General features: G+C 63.3%; 1 protein-coding gene across 1 annotated transcript; it reads left to right on the top strand.

Moving 5' to 3' along the window:
• Positions 1–18,490: 18,490 nt before the first annotated feature.
• MARCKSL1 (MARCKS like 1) lies at positions 18,491–20,965 on the top strand. The gene is made up of 2 exons (XM_080378477.1): positions 18,491–18,784; positions 19,584–20,965. The coding sequence occupies exons 1-2, from the start codon at positions 18,506–18,508 to the stop codon at positions 20,187–20,189; spliced, it is 885 nt and encodes a 294-aa protein (XP_080234603.1). The 5' UTR covers positions 18,491–18,505; the 3' UTR covers positions 20,190–20,965.
• The last annotated feature ends 1,879 nt before the right edge of the window (positions 20,966–22,844 follow it).

Below are 22,844 nucleotides of genomic sequence, written 5' to 3'. Positions count from 1 at the left end.
TTTTTTTACTCCCAATAGTTGTTTGCGTGTTTGTTGTCTGGTAAAATCCCCCGAGAAGGCCTCCTTCTGTTTGTGTTTGAGAGGAGTGATTTATTAACAATGGTGCTTCGTTCAAACACTCGTGCTGGCGCTGAGTGGGAGGATGAGAATTACAGGTCCGGAGAAGCTCACAGCTTCCAGCCCAGGTTCCTTGGGAGGGGGGTGAACCCTCCCCTGGCTTTTCCAAGGATCACGGAGGAACCTGCGAGCCCCCCGAACTCTCCAGCTGCCTTTCATTAAAATGTGAGGGTTTAATTGCTGTGCCAGAACTGCAGCCAGCTGCGTGCAGCCGCACAGGTGAAGGGCTGAGGGTCCGCAGCGGCAAGCGAGCGGACCCACCGGGGAGGGGGATGGGGACGGGGACGGGGGCTTTGGCTGTTCTCACCTGCCCTGTCGCAGTGGGTTGGGTGGTCCCACCCCCACACACACCCCGTTGCCGCAGCTCCCGACCAACCTGCCGGTCAGGTCTGCCCGGGGCTGGGCCCGGGAGGGGGAGCGGGGTGACATGAGCGGAGTGACATCACCGGGGCGAGGAGGCGGGGGAGGAGGGGGAGGAAAGGGCACAGCGCCGCACCCGGGTGCCTCGCGGATGGGGGGCAGCGGGGCCGTCACTGCTGCCGGGGGCTGCGGCCGTGCCCGGGGCTCGGCCGGTGGTTGGGGCTACCTCGGTCGCCGCCGGTGCCGGATGCGGCCTTTGTTCCGCCAAGGCCCCGCCGCCGCCAGGGGGCGCCCGCAGCGCGCAGCCCCGCTCCCGCTCCTGGTCCCGGTCCAGCCCCGCTCCTGCTACCGCTCCCGGTCCAGCTCCTGGTGCTGGTCCCGGTCCAGCCCCGGTCCCGCTCCCTCTCCCGCTCCCGGTCCAGCCCCGCTCCAGCTCCTGCTCCCTCTCCCGCTCCCGGTCCCGGCCCCGCTCCCAGTCCCAGCCCCGCTCCCGCTCCAGCTCCTGCTCCCGGTCCCGGTCCCGGTCCCGGTCCCTGTCCCGGCCCCAGCCCCGCTCCCGATCCAGCCCAGGTCCCGGTCCTGCTCCCGGTACCGTTCCCAGCTCCGCTCCCGCTCCCGGTCCAGCCCCGCTCCCAGCCCCTCTCCAGCCCCGCTCCCGGTCCAGCCCCGGCAGCGCCGCCGCTCCCCGGGCCGCGGGCGCACCGTCCGCCCCCGGGAGCGGATTCTCACTAATGAAACCGGCCACCAGACCCCGGGGGGCCCCGGGCCCCGGCCCAGCCCTGCAGCCCCCGTGCCCGCAGCGGCACCGGTTGGGGACAGTCCCACGGGCGGCCGCGGCAGCGAGTGGCCCCGGGCCCGGCGCGGGGTCTCGGTGATGGCGGAGCCCCTCAGCCAGCCCCGGGCGTCTGACCCCCGGTAAAGCGTCCCCCCGGCCCCAGCAGCGGTGGCGGCAGGGACGCGGCGGGGCCAAAGGCCACCGGGAGCCAGGCCACCGCCACACGCCTGTCCCTTACCGGGGCACGGCGAGGAAGAGGAAGGACAAGCGGTAAAAACAAGGACCAGGGCTGGCGGGGAGCCCTGTGGGCTGGGGTGCAGCTGGGACACCCCCCCCCCGGCATCCCCCTCGCAGCCCCCACACCCGCCACCACCGGGGCACCCCCGGGGCACAGCACAAGGGGACAGGGACGGAGCTGAGCCTCCCAGCCCCACACTGGAAGGCCGAGGGGCTCACAGTGCAGGAAGGCTGCACGAAGCCCCCCCCCCCGGCCCCCCAGCAGGTCCTGAGGGGATGGAGAGACCCCCCCAGCCTGCCCCGTGGCTCACACAGCCCCAGCCAGGGCCAGCTCCCAGGGTCACTGCCCGGGCTGGGGTCACTGCCCGGGCCGAGGGTGGGGGGTGATGTCGGGGCGCCGCGGGTGGGTGTGCCTGTGCCCTGGCCCCCTCCTCACCACGGCAGGAGGAAACGGCCATGTCCAGCCTTTCCCGAGGATGAGGATTTCCTTCCTCCCATTGAGCGGGGACTCTGAGGTTAGCACGCAGCTGCGGGGCACTCAGCCCACAGGATGGGGGGCCTGGCTGGGAGGTGGGGGGCAGAGACCCCCCCTGACATGCAGCCCTGGGTGCAGCTCCTGGCAGGATCCCCCTCTTCCCTCCCCCTGCCTGGTGGGGACCCCGTGCAGCCAGAGGGACAAGGGAGCCGGCTTTGGGGAGGCTGGGGATGGAGATGTGTGGCCGTTTCCTTCTCAAACCCCCCCCATGGCTTCACCCCCTCCCCTTTGCCCAGCCCCAGTGGCTGCAGCTGTTCTGGGGGGCGAGCAGCAGCTGGGCAGGGCAGGCAGCCCTGGAGCGATGGAGCCCATCTCCCCTCCGGGTGGCCCAACAGAGGGTGGCCAAGCCACAGCCACCCTTGACTGCAATTTTTAGGGTCCCAGTCACACCAGGAGGGCTTGGGAATCCCCCTGGCTCCAGCAACATGACCCTCGGCACTGGCCACCTCTAGGCAGAGCCCCCCAGCCCCGCTGGGTGCCTGCACCCTGCTGTACCCCTGGCCCCCTCCTCCTTGCAGGGACCTGGCCCAGGCATGGAGATGACGAGATTCCCAGAAAAGGCTCTTCCTGCAGCTGGGAAGGGCTGTCGTGGGGCTCAGGGGACACTCCCCACTTGAATCATCTGACAGTGAGCGCACAGGGGCTTTTCCCGGGCCCCCGGAGGGGATGACATCCCAGGGGAGATCCCCAGTGGGAATTCCCCTGGGAGCAGCCAGGTGCTCCTCGGATGTGGCTTCACTGGGGACCCAACTGCCTTGGTGACCCCAGGGGTCCTAAGCAACCCAAACGGTGCCCAGCCCATGGGCAGCATGGCACCCCGGGGGTCCCGGCCTGGCCAGGCTCCATCTGCCACCTCCCCCGCAGCCGCTAATCCCGGGATTAGCAGCCAGATGCCAGGCGCAGGTTTGCTGCAGGTAACGAGGATCCCTCAGGGAGGAGGTTGGGGACATCAAAGTGCAGCAATTATGGCTCATCCCACACCTGCACCCAACGAGCTCCGCAGCCATCCTGCCGGTGCCAAGCAGGACCAGGCACCCGCTGGTCCTTGCATCGCGGTGGGGACCCCGATGGCAGCAGGGACAAGGAGCCTGCGTGTGCTGAGGACACATCCTGGGTGCCCTAAGGACGGGACCCCAGGATAACGGTCATGTTGGTGGGGTCATGGAGCAAAAAGCCAGGGAGAAATGTCCTACACCGGGCTCAGAGCTGCTGGGGGCACGGCTGAGCCCCCCCTTGTGCAGACCTGAAACAGGGCACGTGCACAGGGGATAAGCTTTGGCCTCCCGCTGCCCATGGGGAATCCCCTCATCGCTCCGCTGGATGCAGCTGATGGGAAGTGGCTGTTTTTCCCAAAGAGCCCATCCGAACATTCCTAGGAGGCCACGTCTGCCACCCGCATCCCCGTCCCTGGGACCTCCGTCCAGCTGGTCCCACCCTGGCTCGGTGCAGCCAGAGGACGGATGCTGCACAGCGCTGCGGGCTGCGGCTGCTCAGCACCATGCTGCTGGCAGCCCCCAACCCATAAACCTGCCCTACGTCTGCACCCCGCTGAGCTCCTGCCATGGGGTGGGGGGGCAGAAAGAGCCAGCACAGATTTCACACCTGAACCTGCAAACGCCTGTTTTCTCCCCCAGTGCCACTGCCACCCTCCAGCACCCATGCAGAGATGGTGCTGGGACACCAATGGTCCAGGGTCCCGGCTTGCTGGGTGAGCCTACGGCAGTGATACCCCACTGGGGGCCTTACAGACACCCCCCAGCTCCCCCCTGTCCCCCAAAAAACACCAGCTGGCCCCGCATTGGTGCACTGCTGAACCCAGCGTCCAGGCTGGGGTGGGGACAGGGGCACGGGGGCTGGGGTGGCACACGAGCACCCCAGGAAGCCAAGGGTCCCCATGCTGGGCACGCGATGCGTGCGGGTAATCCCAGCTGGGCCGTGTTGTCCTTTATCTGGAGGCTGGTAGCTTTAATTCTTCCTTAATAATCGTTTATGCCGTTAATAAAGCCAAATCCCTGAAGTAGCTAATTAAGGATTTGTTTGCCCACTGCCATCCCACACCGCAGCAGTTTTGTGTGAGATCAAGGCGGGGGGGGGGGGGGGGGGGCGGGGGAACACAGGGAGGTGGTGGGAGCATCCTCCCCCGTGCCCATCCCACCAGCATCCCTGCTCCCCTGGGCTGGGAGCTGGGAGCCAGGGACCCCTGAGCAGCACCACAGACCCTGCGCTCCCCCAGACCCAGAGCCGTGGGGTGTCCCTGGGGCCTGGGCACCCAAAGTGATGCTGAGCCGAGCCAAGCTGGCCACCACAGCCCCTGCCTGACCTTGCCCAGGGCTCACCTGGCCAAAACCGGGGCAGGACACAGCCCACGAGGCCCAGCCCTGAGCCAGCGAGACCTGCCATAATTGGCAGCCCTGAATTAGCATATGCACATCCTCATTAGCAATTACACACACACACGCCCTCGTTTTCTCATTTGAACAAATCCATGGTGGGGAGCCAGGAGCCGGGATGGGCAAGCACGGGGCAGCGGGGCCAGATCCCGAGCTGCCCACCCTCTCCTGGCGCTCAGCTCATCGCTCGAGACCACTAAACTCATTACACATGTGCGACGGGGGGCACAGCCAGCACCGCCAGCACCCCGAGTCCCCCGGCACCGCTGGTGGTCCCAGGCCAGGGCAAAGAGCAGATGGCCGCTGGCAGCACTGCCCTGCCCGGGGGAGGGGGCCAGATGGACCCAGGGGAGCAGAGCCGCCCCCTCACCCCCCACTTGGCTCCTGCTGCCATTTTACCCCACCAGCTCAACCAGCAGCTATCAATATCTAACAGCTCCATCCTCTGCTCCGCCACTGAACTGACAGCCGGAGGGATGGCGGGTCCCATTGTGCCACTGGGGGCTGCTGGGATGAGACCCCCCCAGGGGGCACGGCCCCCTCCCCACAGCATTGCTCTGGGTCTGAGCATCACGCCAGCGAGCTGGGCTGGAAATGCTTGTGGGCTGGAAAGGTGGTGGATGGAGACTTTGGGGAACACGGGGATGTTTCCCAAGAGCTGGAGACGAGATGGGGGAGCAGGTCGCCCACCTCCCAGGTGGGTGTCAGGGTCTGCGGTGGCCCCATCCCAGGCACCAGGCAGGCTGAGCACCCCTGAGCCCTCGCAGAGGTCCAAGGGGCCATAAGCACCCCCAAACCCATACCTGCACCCATCTACCAAGGGGGATCCAGCTCCTTGGTCAGCCCCCAGCCAGGGCAGCCACCACAGGGGGGGTGCCAGGGGTCCACATCCCGGCCGGCAGCGGAGCAGAGCCGGTTGCAGGATCTCCCACGCTGCAGCACGAAGCTGCGAGTCCCGGCACACGGCTGCTGTGGGGCACGCCGCAGCCTGCAGCCCCACGGGCGGCGGAGAGGCATCTGCAGCCGAAGGCTCGTCCAGCATCCAGCTGGATCCAGCCCTTCCCAGCACCCAGGCAGTTTCGGCCCCACGGTGGGCACGGCCGGTGCCCCCTCTTGCAGCCTCGGTGCCCTCGTGGGACACACGTGCAGCAGGGCAGACCCTCGCCAGGGCCAGGCTTCCTCTGGCCGCCACCACCGTGGCCTCAAGCTTTTCCGCCGCTCTTCCGCCGACCCCAGGGCCGCCGGCTGCCTTCCTGCCCCGGCCCGGCACTGCCGCCCCGTTTCCTTCCCGCTGGCTGCCTCCTGCCCCGCCGCCCCACCGTGCACCGAGCATCCCCGCTCGCCCCGCCAGGCCAGCACCATCCAGCCTCCCTGTGGCTCCTTCCCAAGCCTTGGACAGCGGGAACTGGCTCCAAGACAGTGTCCCCAGCTGCTGTCCCAGGACCCTGTGCCCCCCTGGATGCTCTGGTCACCAGTCCCCATGCAGGACCTGGCCCTGACACCGCTGCGGCAGTGACCCGGCTCAGTCGGGCGATTTCAGGGGGTCCATGTTTCACCAGCTGTTTCCTTCCAGCTCAGTGATAAAAGTATTGACTGGAGCAAGTCTCCCCCCGGGCTCACACCCGGGGAGCAGCAATTCCCCGATTGCAATCACTTTTGGGGATCTACCAGTGACCTAGTTTTTAATCCGCTGTGCACGGGCGGCAGGGATTGCACGCAGGGCTGCTTTCGGCTGGCAGGAACCAGCAAGGGCTTTCCAGGAGCAGGGATACCCCCCCAGTGCAAAGCCCCCCCGCCTGGTTTTAGGGAGTTGAGGGTCCCCAGGCAGCTCGGCGGGGCTGGCCCCGGCTCTGTGCCACGATGCTGCCGAGGTCAGGCGGTTCCCACGCCGAGCCCCAGTGTCTCCCCCAAACCAGTCGGGCGTGCGGAGCCGTGACTCAGCCCCAAGTCAGCCGGCGGGGAGCAGCGTGCATCAGCAGGCCCGGGGGGGCTGGGGGAGGGCAGGGGGTGCTGCGGCAGGATGGGACCTGCGCGGAGGCCCCCGATTCCCGGGCAGCCACGCCAGATCCCTTCCCAAAGAGGGAAGTGAAAATTTTCCTTTTCCTTCCTCCTTCAGAGCTGCAGAGCAGGTGTCGTCATGCTGGGGTGACCTGCCCTTGCACCCCACTCCCTAACGCAGCCCTCCCGTGTCCCCCCAGGCATCCCACTGGGTGAGGACTGGGAAGGGCTCCGTATCTCCCTTCCCAGCTGATGCAAGGCTTGCTCATCGCTGCTGCTCCCCAGGGCCACCCCACTGCAGGGCAGGTGACGCTGACACTGTCACCTCCCTTCGCAGGTCCAACCCTCCCTGCAGGGATGATGCCACCATCCCTCCGTGGGCCTTACACACGTTTCACTCGCTGCCAAGCATCACTCCCTGCCCCACAGCTGCTCGCCCAGCACCCAAGGTCCTCCCCAGCCCCCACGCAGACGCTGGGGGGTTCACTACATGCTGGGCATTGGAAACAGGCTGTTGCCAGCCTCCGCGCCAGCCAGGAATAAGTGGATTAAGAATCAATCTCGTTATCGCTGCTAGCAGCCTCGCCCAGGGCTGTGGGATGGGGACAGAGATGGGGACAGGGATGGGGACACGATGGGTGGGGGGGATCAGGGGTGCCCTGTGCCCAGCGCAGGGCAGAGCGTGGCCACGGTGCTTTGACAGCAAGGGTTTGGCTGCCTGCTGTTCCCAGCAACGCAGCATCCGGGCTCTAATGAGCCAGGACGGTTAATTAGTCAGTGTCAATTTATGTTAATTAGTCCGAGGAGTCGAGAGACTGATTGCTCTGCCACCTGGCTGGCACCCGCATGCACAGGGCCTTGGGGGGGGGGGTGGTGTCACATACATGTGTGTGGGTGCACATGTGTGCGCACACCTGGGTGCGTGCCCATAGATACACCCTGTGTGTGCATGTGTGTGTGTGCACAGCCACCTGTGCACACCTGCCCACGCACTTGTGCACGCCTGCACCTACACACACATGCACGCACATGGAACTTCTGTGGCTCCAGAAAGCTGAGCTCACATCAACGTCACGGCTCGGGGGGGTGATGCTGGGGTGGCCCCGAGCAGGCAAAGAGGGTGGCAAGGGACAGGGCAGCCACGTCCCTGGGGCAGGACAGGGTGGGCTCAGCCACAGGCAGCGATGGCACGAGCGATGTGAAGTTCCCTGCAGGTGATTCACACTCTTCCTCAACTTTGCTGCTGTACGAGCAAGGGCTGAGGACCCGGCGGGAGCTGCAGGGATTTCCAAAAGGGCTCAGAAAAACTCCCCACCTCACTGGCCGCCCACTGTGATTTCCCCCCTCCTCCTGGGTGGGAACGCAGCCGTTCTGGGGGTGAAGGAGCCACGTGGCTCTTCTGCAAGGAGGGAAGAGGATGGGAAACACGTTGTGGCTAGATCCAGCCGGGGAGCGAGCTCCTCCCCAGGCTGGGGTGCTGAGCAGGGGACAGAGCTGCTCCATCTCACCCCACCCCACGGTTTACTCAATCCAGGTTAATGGGCATCGCAGCCTGCGCTGCTGTTGCCTTCTGGGGTTTGTTTCCTCTTTTTAAAACAGGATTGCAACTGGAAAAAAGAAATATAAAAAAGGCAAAACCTTAATCCTGCAAATCCTCTGCTGCTCCTGCTGAAGGCATTGGTGTGTGGCACAGGCTGGACATGCCTGTCCCCTGACAGGTGCCCACGATGGGATGTTAGGGTCAGATGCTGCTCCTGGGGGCTGCCCAGCTCAAGCCCAGAGAAGCTAAAAATAGCCCCTGTGCCCCTACCATGCCAGCCAGGTGTTGCAGCCACCCGATCAGCTATGCAAACGAGACCAAAATTAAATCAGCTGCATGGGAGAAAAACCTGTTAACCCCTCCCAGGGCAGTGGAGCCGTGTCCCCTGCCAGGTACTGGTACCACCACAGCAGCGAGGGCCACACTGGGGCCAGGGCACATGTCACCCACCACAGCTGCAGCCACGCTGGAGTGAGGGGCTGCTGCCGAATGTGGGGAGCAGGGTCCATGTCCCCACGATGGGGCTGAGCACGGTCCCCCCGCTGCCCCCAGCTCCCCTGGCTCGCAGCCATCTGGCTGGGGTGTATTAAAGGCATGGAGAAGCTGGAGAGAAAGGAGGTCAGGGCTGCAATGGCAGCCGAGGGATGGGACACCTTCCCCAGCAGCGGGACCCTCCAGTGGGACACAACTGTGGCACCAGCCAGAGCAGGGACGGTTCTTTGGGATGTCCTTGGACCCCCAACAGGAGCCCAGAGCAAGCCCTGGGGCCAACAGCTGGCTCCTGGCCCCAGTGCCGGGACATGCCAGGTGGACTTTGTACCACCGCGGCGTTACTGGCAGCACTGGCAGGGCAGAGCAGAAGGGCTGCCCCGTGCCTGGGTGCCTCCCAGGAAACCTGCCTGTGCCACGGGCGTGCAACCCCTCGCCAGGGATGGGGCGGGGGGCACCAGGCATCAAACCGCACCAGCAATGGGGGTGTAGAGGCAGGCACCCCAAAATCTGGGCAGCGTGCACCAACGGGCTCCCCGAGGGTCCCCACCGCTGCTGCCTGAGCCGGCTGCGTGGGTGCAGCGCCGAAAACGTGCCCCCGGCCCGTGCATGAGCGTGCATATGTGAGTCCCCGTAGGCAGCTGCCTGCATTTCATGCATTTTTAAGAAGAACAAGGTTAGTGGGTCACTCCAGTGCCGGAGGCTTTTCTCCAGCTGAGCTGCTTTGCTGCCAAACCCATCCAGGCTGGCGGCTGCCCGCACCGCAGCGGCAAGGGGGCTGGGGCAGGCAGCGGTGCGGGCAGGCAGGTGGTGACGCTGCGGCTGCAGCCACCCAGGGCTGCGATGGCCCTTGGGTCCCCCACCAGCTCCAGCCACCATTTGCCCCTGGAGGCATCCAAGGAGCTGGATGCGGCCAGAGCAGTTCCCATCCTGCAGAGCCCCAGCAAGGCTGCCAGGTGTGGGGGCTCCAGCCCCCCAAACCACGGGGCCCGGCGAGGCTGTCGGGGTGCGGTGGTGACAGTGGAGAGGAAAAGCCACCGCGGTTAAAAGTTAATGTGGAGACAAAGCAGAGCCGGGATGGTAATGCCAGTGCGGCCGCACCAATGCAAACAGCCCCGGCTTTATGGCTGAACGGCCCCAATAAAGGGGTGAGTGGCCCCGTCCCCACCCCCCCAGCCCCTGCCCACGGCACCGCCCCCACCTCAGCACCGTCACCCCGCTGGGAGCACGTGCATGGGTGCAGCCACACCGGTGCCTGTGTCCATGCTTGCACAAGCGTGTGCAATGCAGCACGCGCACGCGAGTGTGCCACGGAGAGGGACGTGCACCCGCCGCGCTGCGGGCAGTGGGGCGAGGCCAAGCCGTGGGGTGCAACGGCAGCGATGCAGCCCATCGCTCCTGCGCCCGCAGCCCCCCGCATCCCACCACCGCTCAGCCGTTGCCATGGCTACAGCCATGCAAGTCTGGGCGAAATGCATCTGCCGCTGCAGGCTGCCGAGGCGTGGGGGCGGGGAGGGCACCGCTGCTCCAGCACCGCCGCCAGCCAGGGCCACAGCACCAGCCCCCCACCCGATGGGTCCCCCCCATGCCCATGGCCGGCTGCTGCCCCCTCCCAGGAGCTTTGCCAAGAGCCGTGGTGGGAGAGCAGGGGGTGGACAGGGGGGTACCAGTCCCCCACCGTAGAGGGGCTGCAGACCCTCTTTGCAGTGGGATGGGGTCCATCATGGGGGGGTCCACCACGCTCCCCCAACCCTGCAAGCTGTGCAGGTTTGCCAGCTCCGGGCAAGCTGGGGGGGGGGGGGGGCAGGGGGCTGGAGAGTGGTGCCCGCCTCCGGTGTGTGTGAAACCCCCGCATGCCCCCCCCTCCCCTGCATCCCACCAGCTCCCCAGAGGCAGAGAGCCAAACTGGCACGGCTGGGGATGCCTGGGAGGCAAAGTGCTCCCCAATAACCTTAGCATCAGGCTGGGGCACAGAGCAGCCGCCCAGAGCCCATCACCACGGTCTCTGGGCTCTGGTGGCCCATGGACTCCTGCTCAGCCCCGCCTGGCTGCGGTGGCCCTGGGGACACTTTCGGTTTTGCTCTGAGGCAGAGGGGAATTCTGTTCCTGGCAATTAAGCAATCCCAGCCGGGGCGAGCAGGGGATGAGGGAAGGAGGGGATTTCTGATGGAAAGTTGCAGACAATCCTGGCGCTGCTGTGATTCCCCTGTTGAGCCCCGCTCCCCCGCAGCAGGACCGAGCCCCTGCCCCATCCCACCGGCGCAGGATTTTGGGGAGAGGGTTTTCCTAGCACCCCAGGATTTACCGAGAACAAGTCCTCCAGGTCACACAGCCCCAGTAAATCGGCCAGGATCTTCTGGCAGAGGAAGCAGCAATGAAAAGGTTGGTTGACACTTACAGTTTCCTAATGAGGCTTTAAAGTTAATAGTCCATTAAGATGAGCGGGGCTGGAGGTTTGCATCTCTCAGGGCTGTTTGGGTACCAGAATCACAGAACCATTGCGGTTGGAAAAGACCTTTGAGATCATCAAGTCCAACCATTAAAGCTGATAAAGAAGATAATGGTGCCCCCCCTTCTCCCACATCCCCTCCCCCCGCAGCACCCAGCACCCCTCCGGCGCCCCCCACCCCTCCAGCCCTTCATCCCCGCAGCCAGAAGCCAGGCCTGGCCTGGGTGTCCCTGCGTCTTTCCTGCTGCCCGCCTGTCCATCCCGGTCCCTTCCCCCACGGCCATCCTTCGCACACACTGGCCTCTCTCTGCCTGGGCCCGTCAGATGTTGCTGAAAGGGAACAATGCGACGTATTGTCTCTCGCTGCTCGCAGGCATCAAAACCCAGCAGCGCAACAAAAAGACACATTGACTTGCAGGGAAAAAGAGGCCCATACATCCCCGGCTGCTCGCCGGGGGAGGGACCGCTGCCCCAAAGCATCCCAGCACCACTTTCCTGTCCTGGGTCCAGCCGCGACGTGGTCGGCTAGCTGCCACCGGCCCCAGGGACGCAGGCGGAAGGGGTTACCCACCGCGCTGGGCTGCAGGGAGCTGGCGGTGGAGGTGACGGGCTGCCATGCCCCATCGCCAAGGGACGTCCTTGGGAGCGGCATCACGGCTGCGCACGGGAGATGTTCGCTGGACCCATGATGAGGCACGTGCAGGGGCTGGGACCATGCTGGGTGCATGTGCATTATGTGGCCGTGCTGGGTGTGCGTGCACGGGCTGGGACCACGCTGGGTGCCTATGCACGGGCTGGACCCTCTCAGACTCTGCACACACAGGCTGCCCCCCCCCAGCACCCCCCCAAGGAGAAGCAGGGCTTGCCCAAGGCTGTACCCTTGGAGAACAGGGAAGGAGCGTGGTGCCACCTGCCTCGCACATGTGCAGAAGGGACGTGACACCCTCACCCGCTGCTGTCACACAGGCACAGCTCTGTGCAGCTCGGTCCAGGTGTCTAACCCATGTCTGTGGGGCTGCCACACACCCCCAGCCCCACTGGGAGCTACAGCAGCCCCCAGCAGCCCACCTGCACCAGAGCAACCCGGGCAGCGCGGCACATCTCCAAGGCTGTGAAAAGCCATGGCACCAGTGACACCAGGGATGGAGGGAGCTGAGCCCACCCTGGGGACAACCACAGCCTCCCACTGCCTGGGGGGTGTCACCATCCCCAAGGGCAGCACCACATGCCCACCTCGGCTCTGCCGTGCCAGGACACGGCTGCGGCCGGCTGCGTTCCTGTGGGCACCGCGTGGCGGGGTGATGCTCAGCACACACATGCCCCCCAGCATGCTTCTCCACTGCGTGCCCCCGCTGTGGCGTGCGGGCACGCTCCCGTGGCACCTCCGCAGGCAGCTCCGGAGGAAACAGGACGGGAAAAGCTCCACTTGGACTGAGTGTCGCTTTTGTTTCCATTATAAACTTCCCTTATAATGAGGAAGGAGGCCCTGAAACACGCTCCCCGCTCAGCCCCCGGCCGGGGGACCCTGCCAGCATCCCTGGTTGGGGCTGGGGGGGGCAGAGCCTGGTGTGCGTTAGCACCCAGCTGCCCCCCCCCCTCTCTGCTGCCAGCTGGATCCTGTGGCCCCTTTTCTCCCCGGACAGCCTCTGGCAGCCGTCCTGCTCTCGTAATGCAACCGAACCGGCAGCGCACAGCTTGCTCAGGGTCAGCGAGCCCTTTATCAGCACCGAAATGCAGGCTAGGGCAGGGATGCGGGAGATAAGGCGTGTGGGAAGAGCATCAGCATCGCTCCTGGGCAAGGGCATTGAGGCGGGTTCCTGTTCTTCCAAGAGCTGGGAGAAACCAGCAGGCTGGGAAAGGGGATGCAGGGGCTCCCCTCAGGGTGCTGGTCCCCAACCTCATCCCTGGGGAGAAGTTGGGCTGGGGGTCCTGAGCAGCCCAGCCCAGCTCACCCAGCTGATGAGGTTGGAGGGTTTTAGGTTATCGGGTTTGGCTTTGTTTGCAAATGCTCCAGCTCCTGGCCAAAAAGAAGGGCAGATGGTCTCCGAGATAAGAGACTGAGGGGATGAGCTCTCTTTCCTCTGCCATGACTCACAGCTGCCAACCTCTGCCCCCAGCCGCCCCGGCGCAAGCAGGAACAGGGGTGATGGAGGGGGAGAAAGGTCCTGGGGTGGGAGAGCAGGGCTGGTCCTGCAGGGTGGGATGCAGGGAGGATGTTACCGGAGTGAAAAGCAAGCCTAGAAATAGCAAACGCAGTTACACAAGGTGCCGGTTGCCATGGGATCTTCACAACCAAAAATGACGGGGCTCTGGCAAATACAAGAACGGGCCCTTTCATGTGTTTCTATGGGAAGTCAGCGTCTCGCTGCAGCCTCCCGGGCTGGAGCCTTTCCCAGGTCAGAAGGATTTGGGGATGCCGGTTGCAGCACCGACTCTGTGCGGGCAGCAGGGAGACCCCCGGTAACATCCCGGGCAGAAGTTCCTTGGGTCTAGGATGCTTTTTCCTGGTGCAAATGTCAAAGAGTCACTTGGCACCAGTTCGGCAGCCAGCCCAAGTGATGGCACAGCCATGAACAGGTTCGGCAGAACCAACTTCTGCCTGTGCAAAGGATTGGGAAGATCCCCCTGGCCACCACATAGCCCCACTCTTCCTCCTGCCTGCCCAGCCCTGGCCAGCCCTCGTTCCCTGCAGAAATCCCCTGGCATGATGCTCGGCAGGATTTCCTTCTGCAGCTGAACACAGCCTCGCTCAGTGCCTGCACCCCCCCCCAGCCCCTTCACCCCATCCCCTTGTGGGCTGCACAGCTGGAGCATCACTGGCCCCCGGGGACCAGGCGGGTGGCCACCTCCTGAAGCTGCACTGCAGGGCTGGGGAAAGCTGAGCCACAGGCAGGCACGGCTGGTGGACACAGCAGCACAGGCAGCATGGGCAGCACGGGCAGTGTGGGCAGCACGGGCAGCCCAGGCAGCACGGGCAGAGGCTGACCCCCAGCCCTAACCTGTGGCTACTATTTTTAACTGAGGGCTGTTTGCAAGGGCTGCTCCTGTGCCAGTGCTGCCGTGGTGGCAGAAGCCATTACTGTCCATCCCTGCATACGGCACAGCCCAGCCCCACACTCTCCCTGCAGGAATTCTCTCCCTGGAGAGATCTAATTAGCTAATTCCTTTGCTATTTATAAATCAATATGGAAATCCCTCTGCTTTATTCCCAGTGCTGTTGGTTGCCCTGGCTGGGCCCCTGCTAACTCAGTTAAAATCCTTCAGCAGATGATCAGAGGCTGGTGAATGGCTCTAGATATGGGAATAAATAATTGCATTAATTCTTTGTTAAGGGCTGGGGGAATAGGGTGGGTGGCAGGGGCAGGGCAAGGGGCTGGGGACTGCCCCCTCCAACCCCCTGGCACAGGGGCTGCGCTCATCGCCCTGCCTTGCAGCCTGTCAGCGCTTAACACCTAATAAATTAATAATCAGCACGCAGTTTAAGTAGGTCTGGAAAGTGGAAAACAACATCCGCAAGATCTTGCATCCCCAAGGCCTTTTAGGCAGGAGCAGCGCGCGGAGAGGCAGACAGATTTGTCTGCCCGTCCATCTGCTAGAGGAGCAGACAGACCCGTAATCTGTCCGTCTGCCCGCAGCCTGCAAATCCCTGTCACTTCCCGATCAGCCAAAGCCCCGGGAGCCAGCGGAGAGCCCGTGTGGAGCCGGAGCATTCTCTGCCCCACTCCGGCTCCCTGCCTGACACCTGGGCATGGAAGAGCCTGACCTGCAGCCGAGGCAGCGGCGGAGGGATGGGACCCAGTGCAAGCAGCATTAATGGTCACACTGGTTTCCACTGGGAGGGTTTGGGTTGGTGTTTGGTTAGTGCTGGAAACCCACCGTTGCAGCCGGCTTCTGCGCTGCGCCCGCTCTGCTGGTGTAGCCGCATCTGCCCCGGCGCCTGCCTGGCAGCACCATCTGCTCCGCGCCACCAGCACCCCCAGTGCCATGCAGAAGAGGCAAACAGCCTCTTCCCAGGTTGGGAGCTGGAATAACCGGGCACGGGTCTGCCCGGGGGGGACCCACGTTCACCCCACAGAGCACCGGGGCTCCGGCAGCTGCTGGCACGGCTGCACCAAGCCCCGCTCCTGGCGCTGCTGCCATCGGTCCATCAGGACAGACATCCGCAGCGCAGGCAGGCCCTGGGAGGGGAGGCACACTCAGGAATCCACAGGGGAACGGGTCTATTTATAAACACATCCCTTACGCAGCGCTGCAGAAGAGGGTTTTCAAGAAAAGCTGGGATCAAGAGAGATGTGGCAACTGGGGATTCCTGGGAGATGAAAGCCGCTAGAAAACTGCACATGAGGTTTCCCTCATCCACACTGACGGCGACGGGGGGTGGCCCCCCCCCTCCCCCAGCAGGTCCACATCTTGAGCTGTCTAATCACACTCAAGTTTGCCCTTTAGAGCCATCACATCTACCTCCCATCGCTCCGGCGCTGCCCGCCGATATGGCAGGGGCACAGCGGGGTGTAAAGCACTTTTTCCCTGCAACAAAATGTGGAAGAGACCTGGGGACGCGGCCCCCCTGCCACCCCCAGCCCCAACCCCGGCCCAATAAATCCTCCCTCGACTAAGCCAGCTCGGCCGCTCATCCAGCCCACTGTGGAATAAACCACCTCGCCAGCACGTGGGCTGCTTCACAGCGCGGGGTACACAACTGCAACCCCAAAACAACCAACAGACACCACTGCAGCGGGGCTGTCACTGTCACCCCAAAGGCTGCGCCCCCAGAGCCTGCTCCCAGCACCCAGCACCCGCAGCAGGGGGGGGTGCAGGCAGGTGGTGGGCTGCGGGGCTGCTCACCTGAGCGGTTTCCCTGGGGATTTGGTACTGGATGGGAGCGTCTCGGGACTGTTGCATGGACGGTCAGGCTCGGGCAGGCGCTGCAGAGGCCAGTGCTCGTTCAGGCTTGCTCAGGATGGGCAAAACGCGGTCGTGCTGCAGCAGTGGGGCAGCATGCTGGGATGGGGTGGGATGGGATGGGATGGGGTGGGGTGGGATGGGATGGGGTGGGATCGGATGGGATGGGATGGAATGGGATGGGGATGGGGATGGGGATGGGATGGGGTGGGATGGGATGGGGTGGGATGGGATGGGGATGGGATGGGATGGGATGGGGTGGGATGGGGTGGGGTGGGGTGGGATGTGATGGGTGGGATGGGATGGGGTGGGATGGGGTGGGATGGGGTGGGGTGGGGTGGGATGGGATGGGGATGGGATGGGATGGGATGGGATGGGATGGGATGGGATGGGGTGGGATGGGTGGGATGGGATGGGGTGGGATGGGTGGGATGGGGTGGGATGGGATGGGATGGGGTGGGGTGGGGTGGGATGGGGTGGGATGGGATGGGATGGGGATGGGGTGGGATGGAATGGGATGGGGATGGGGTGGGATGGGATGGGGTGGGATGGGATGGGATGGGATGGGGTGGGATGCAATGGGACAGCAGCATGAGGACTTTTTACACTCCTACAGAGAAGAGCCAGGACAAAATGGCCCCCGACAGAAAGACAGCAAATCGTTCCCAGAAGGTAGGAAGAGAAGCATGGGGTGGGCACAGATGCTGCCCCACGCCAGACTCCGCTGGGGCAGAGGGAAGGGCTCGCCAGCTGTGGCTTTGCCGGGTTTTGCTCCCCGGCAGGTAAAGCCTGGGGACACTCACCCCAGGGAACAAGTCAGAGAAGACGGAGCGTATTTTCTGACTAATTCAATATACTTGCTTAGACTGTTTGTCTTCCCAAAACAGCCTCGCTACGCTCCGAAAAGCGGGTGTTTTTACAGGGGGTACGTCCCCCACAGCCCCTTGGCAGCCCTGACAGCCGCTCGGGCAACTCTCAATCTTGCAGCTGGCCAAAGGCGTGGGCGGCCAGACCAGCAGCCGCTCAAAGGCTTTATCAACTGGCAACCAAAAGTCAATAAGGAAGATGCCGCCTGTTTTAATTAACACAGAAATTTTGCTCTAACGGGGGTGAGATGATGTGTGCCGGAGGGGAGGGAGGACAGAGACAAAACATGACCTTGTTGGCGGAGCGCACACAGCGGCACATTGTTTTCCCCTCGGAGATGCTGGCCTTGATCCTGCACTGGCTCCGTGGTGCAGCTGGGTGCTGGGGGCTGGGGGGTCCCGCCTGCCTGTGGCAGCTCCGGTGGGATTGGGGTGCAGGGTGCCTGGAGGGCTCCGGGGCCATGGGGCTCAGGACATGGCACCCAGGAGCATGGCCCGCTGCAGCTGCCAGTGGGGTGCAGGCTGGCCAGGGGATGCTGCTGGCATGGAGAGGCAGAAAAAGGTCTCGATTTTGGCCCCCCCCCCCCCAGTGAAATCAGCTGTGCCTGGGTGCCAAGGGAGCCCCGGGAGCAGGACCCCCACGGTCACCGCTGGCTCCACGCTGCCGGTGGCCCTGGCAGTACGGGAGAGCTGGCCCCTCGCCAGCGTTAGCATCCACTCCGGTTTAGTCTCATTTTCTTTTCTCGTCCACTTTCCTTTTTCCAGGAAAGCAAAGGAGGAAGAACCAGAGGAGGAAAACATAGCGGTCTGTGTGCCAGGGTGCGCAGCGTGTGACCCATGGCACAACCTGCCCCCCCCCTCAGCAGGACCCTCCGGGAACCGAGAGGGCTGGGGTGAGGGTACCCCAGGGTGGGCAGTGCCGCGGGGGGTGGGATAGAAGCAAGCTGTGCCGTGGCCCTGTCCTGGGGGGGGGGGCTGGGATGAGTGGTACCCACGGGGCTTTCCCAGGGGGGCTGGGGCTGGAGGCAGTGGCACCCCAGGGGGGCTGGGGTTGGGATGAGCTGCACCTCGGGGGTGCTGGGGTGGGGGGAGCAGCACCCCATGGACTAGGGGCAGAGGCACCCCAGGGGTGATGGGGCTGGGGGGAACAGCACCCCAGGGGTGATGGGACTGGGGGAAGTCACCCCTGTTCTGGGGGGCCTTGAGGGCTCAGCACCCCAGGGGTGAGGGGGCTGGGGACAGAGACACCCCAGGGGTGAGGGGGCTGGGGGGGAGCAGCACCCCAGGGGTGAGGGGGCTGGGGGGGAGCAGCACACCAGGGGTGAGGGGACTGGGAGGAACAGCACCCCATGGATGAGGGGACTGGGGGCAGAGGCACCCCAGGGGTGATGGGGCTGGGGGAAACAGCACCCCAGGGGTGATGGGGCTGGGGGCAGTTACCCCTGTTCTGAGGGGGCTGGGGGAGCAGCATCCCAGGGGTGAGGGGGCTGGGGCACAGGCATCCCAGGGGTGAGGGGGCTGGTGGCAAAGACACCCCAGGGATGAGGGGGCTGGGGGCAAAGACACCCCAGGGATGAGGGGGCTGGGGGCGGTCACCCCTGTTCTGAGAGGGCTGGGGGAGCAGCATCCCAGGGGTGAGGGGACCGGGGGCAATGACATCCCAGGGATGAGTGAGCTGGGGGAGCAGCACCCCGGGGAGGAGGGGGCTGGGGGCAGTCACCCCTGTTCTGAGGGGGCTGGGGCGAGCAGCACCGGGGTGCCGGGGCCGGGGGGAGCCGCTCCCCTTGCCCCCCGCCCCCCGGCCGCCTGGCCTCGCCCCACCCGGGGCTGCCGGGGGACCGGCGGCCATGGGCACCCCCGGGCCCCGCCGGGGCGGTGGCTCCATCCCCGGCCCCCGCCCCCGGGGCGGGCTCGCTGGCGGCCCGCCCCCGGCCCGCGCCTTATTACGGGGCGGCGGGGGGTCGCCCCACTCCTCTCGGCGCCGCTCGCCCGCCGAGCGCAGCCGCCGCGGCGGGGTCCGCCCGACGTGCCGCACCATGGGCAGCCAGGGCTCCAAGGCGGCCAAGGCGGGGGGCAGCGCCCCGCCGCCCGGCCCCGCCGCCGAGCCCGCCAAGGCCAACGGGCAGGTAGGGACCGGCACCGGGCGGGGGCGGCACCGGGGACCGGCCGTGCACCCTGCCGGGGCGGGCAGACAAAGGCGGCGGCCGCTCGGCGGGGGAGGGGCGGGGAGGGACGGGGGACCGGGACCGGGACCCTCTGCCCGGCGGGCACCGAGCGATGCGGCACCGCCCGCGCCCCGGGATCCCTCCCGGCACCGGGCGGGGGCCCCGTCCGCCGCCTCGCCCCGGCACCGGGCGTGGAGCGCGGGCGCCGCCCGGTGGTAGCGCTCTGACACCCCCTCCCGCCAATGCCCGGTGCATCCCCCCTCTCCGTGCACCCCCTCTTCCCCCCACCCCAGTGCCCGTTGCCCCCCCTTCCCATGCGCATCCCCCACCCCAATGCCCGGTGCAACCCCCCATGCACCCCTTTGCCCCAATGCCCGGTGCCCTCCCCCCCCAAGCAGCCCCCCAATGCACCCCTGCCTCCCTATGCACAGTCCCCCTGCCCCCCAATGCCCGTGCACCCCTGTCTCCCTATGTGTGCCCCCCGAATGCCTGGAGCACCCCCCGCTCCCAGGGCTTGGTGCACCCCCCCACCAATGCCTGTGTGCATCCCACCTCCCCATGTCCCCCCCATGCCTGGTGCCTCCTGCACTGTGCCCCCCCGGTCTGGTACATCCCTTCCCTGTGCCCCCCCCCCCCCCCCGCCGCCGGTACATCCCCCCAGTGCCCTGTGCCCCCCTTACACAGCTGGGTGTGGGGTTTTGGGAGGGGGTCCCAGCTGTGTCTAATTTGATGCTCTGCTTCCCCCCCTCCCCCCCCCCAGGAGAATGGCCATTTGAGGCTCAACGGGGAGGTGACACCCAAGGTGGGTGATGAGGCGCCCCCCCTGAATGGGAATGGCTCGGCTGAGCCCCTCAAGGAGGAGAGCAAGGGCGAGCCGGGCGGTGGGGATGCCATCGAGCCTGCTCCCCCCACCGAAGGGGGAGATGCTAAAGCCGAAGGTGCCGCAGCCCCTAAGGACACCCCCAAGAAGAAGAAGAAGTTCTCGTTCAAGAAATCCTTCAAGCTGAGCGGGATCTCGTTTAGGAAGACTAAAAAAGAAGCCGGGGACTCCTCCGGGTCCTCTCCCACGGAGGACCAAGGCAAGGCAGAGGCCAAGGGAGAGGAGAACCCCGCGTGCTCGGCCGGTGGGACGGAGCCCTCGGCCCCCCCGGCGGAGGGGACGCCGGAGGAGCAGGGCAGCCCGGCTGCCGATGGGCAGCAGGGAGCCGAGCCCAAGAGGGAGGATGCAGAAGCTGGAGAAAGCAAGGAGGAAGAGAAGCAGCAGCCAGGGGAAAGCCACGGGGATACGGCCAAAGCGGGGGAGCCCTCAAACCCCGCGGGGCCTGAGCCTACAGCAGCTCCGGCGGTGGAGCAGAAGGAAGAGTAGAGCCCGCTTGGCATCGTCCTGACTTAAGACTCTTACACCATCCTCTCCATCCCGGTAACACCACGGACTCGCTGCCTTGCCCACACACCTCCCCATCCCACCTAGAACTGACACCACTTTCTAAAACCGACACCCCTCCCTCTTCCCCCAGTTATTTCTTCCCCTCCCTTTTAGAAAGCTGGTTTGGATTCCCACCACCACCACCACCACCACCTGGGAGTAGTTCTACCTGAATCCTTAAAAACCACGGAGGAAGACTATCCTGGATGTAACTGGAATTTACAGTTTGCGAGAAGCCCCATCTCCCATCGCGCCCTGGTGTCCCTGCTGGTGTCCTGGCTGTCCCCTCTCCTCCTGGCAGCCTGCAAAGCCCAGCAAGCCAGGGACTGTTCAATGGATTTATTTCCCCCCCCCCACCCTCAGTTTACATTCCTGGTTCTGACTTCATTTAAAGTATTTTGTGCTTTTTATAGAAATCGATGGTTTAAAAGCTAATCTGGTTAGTTTTTTATAATGTCTTACTATTGGCTTAAAACCATAAAGCTTGTAAGTCCGCTGTGTTTAATTCTGCTTCTAAGGGATAACTTCTAGGGTGTGGGGTGGAGGGAGGGGGCTTGCCAGCTGTATAATGTGAAGCAACATTGTTTTCTCTGTAAATAATTTTTTAATGGCCAAAACACTTGATTTGCAATTTTCTAACTTCTAAAAAAAAAAAAAAAAAAGAGCTGTATGGGCTTTCTTGTAACATTTGAAAGGAATAAATGGTGACCCCTTCATGGGTGAGCTTGAGTCCTTCTTGTCCTGGATGCCAGACGAGGGCCAGGGAAGATAGCAGTTGCTTATTTAGTTCAACAGCTGCTGCATTTAATCACTCCAGCCCTGGTTCTGCTCGCAGTTAATTGACTTGCAGCAGATGTAGAGCTACAGCCACAAAGGACTTTCTCACACCAGCCTCTTGTCGCTACCTTGGGATTGCTGTTCAGCTGCCTGCTCTGTACCTGTTTTCTTAGCTCTAACCCATTTATTTTTTTTCTGGGGGAGTGGGGGGGAAGAGTCCCTTCGAGTAAAGGGGTGCTAATGGGAGAAACTTCCATTTTAAGCTTGGTTTCTTCCATATTTTTTTTTTTTTTTTTTTTAGTCTCCTTAGACTAGGCTTGACTCCTCTTTCCTGAAACGACATGCTAGAGCGCAAGAACTGTGCAAAGATTGACTGTCAAAGAGAAAATGAAGGCACAAGGGGTGCCCCCATCACTCCTATCATCTGCACGGGGGTGGAGGTGACTTTAATAATTTATTTATTTTTTTTTACCTCCCTGGGAAGGAAGGCTGCCTGGCTCCAGCAGCTTGGAGCACGAAGGCTACATGAAAGCTCCTTCTGGCAGCTTAGGCTGCAGCAGTCGCGCACAGCCCCTCTATTTAATGACCTGCTCCTAATTCCCATCTAATCACCAGCCCCTGCTGGTTTTGGCTGGTGAAGAAGCTGGAGAAAAGCGAGGACCACTGTTTGCCCAACCGAGGACCATTGTTTGCCCAACCGGCACCACCCTGGCAAGGTAGGGCCTGGGGCAAGGACCATCGAGGTAGGTGGAAACAGCCAAAACTCTTTAGTTTTTCCATCCTCTTCCCACCAGTGGGAAGCTAAAGCGAGTGACCCGCTTCCAAATCCAGCGGGGTATTCAACCCTATTTATTTGGGGGGCAACCCCACCTCCCCGCCCCCCCCCCCCCTTGAGAGAGGAAAAAAAAAAAAAGGTATTTTAAATGTGTGTGCTGGGGTCTGCACTGATTTCTAAGCTTGTTCACGGTTTGTCAAGCGGGACACAGCTGCGTCGTGCTCGGTGCATCTGCCGGGAGCTGCCGTGCAGCATCGTGGCAGCCATTTTAAGAAAGGCTGGAAGAGAAGCACTGCAGGCGCACGTTGGCACGCCTGAGCTGGCAGGGGAACTGGAATTGTACAGTTGTTGGGGTTCAAGGAGGAGAGGATTTTAATTGTCTGCTCTGCTGAAAGGGATAACTCTGTTTCCTGGAGTAGTATTACAGCAGTGAAAGTCTGCTGTGCCACACAAAGCTTTTTCTTAACTACATAAAACAGATTTGGCTTCTGAGCCTTTTGTGTCCGTTTCAGGTGTGATCACCACTCGGCTGCAGAATTAACCCGCTCCTAGTTATATTAAAGTTTTTTTACTTGAATGCCAGATAAAAAAATCACTTAAGTTCATCCAAAAGATACTCCCTTCCCATAACTTATTATTCCTTTTCTAGATTAGCATTGCTTTCGGAGCATCAGCTGCGCGAAGTGCTGTAACTCCAAACAAACCACAAATCCAATTAGCACCAGCAATGCTGCTGGATGAGAACCCAGCTACAATTTAGGAAAAGAGACAGAAAAACCACCCCAGTGACCCTTGTTTGTAGGGCAGAACAGTTGTGAGCGAACAAAAACCGGGGTATTTTGATTTGCCTTTTCTGGGGAGAAGGGTCCCAAGGAAAAAATTTCAAGGGTATTTTATAAAACACAGGGGGAAAGAAAGGAGGGGAAAAAAAGAAAAGCAGCAAACATCTACAAAAGAAACTAAAGCAGTCTTTCACACACAGCATGAGTATGTTCCAGATAAAATGCTTTGGTGGGTGGTGTTTAAATCAACATAGCTAGCCC

This window comes from Falco punctatus, assembly GCF_963210335.1.
Source record: "Falco punctatus genome assembly, chromosome: 3".
NCBI lineage: Eukaryota > Metazoa > Chordata > Aves > Falconiformes > Falconidae > Falco > Falco punctatus.
This window is presented reverse-complemented; position numbering and strand designations above follow the sequence as displayed.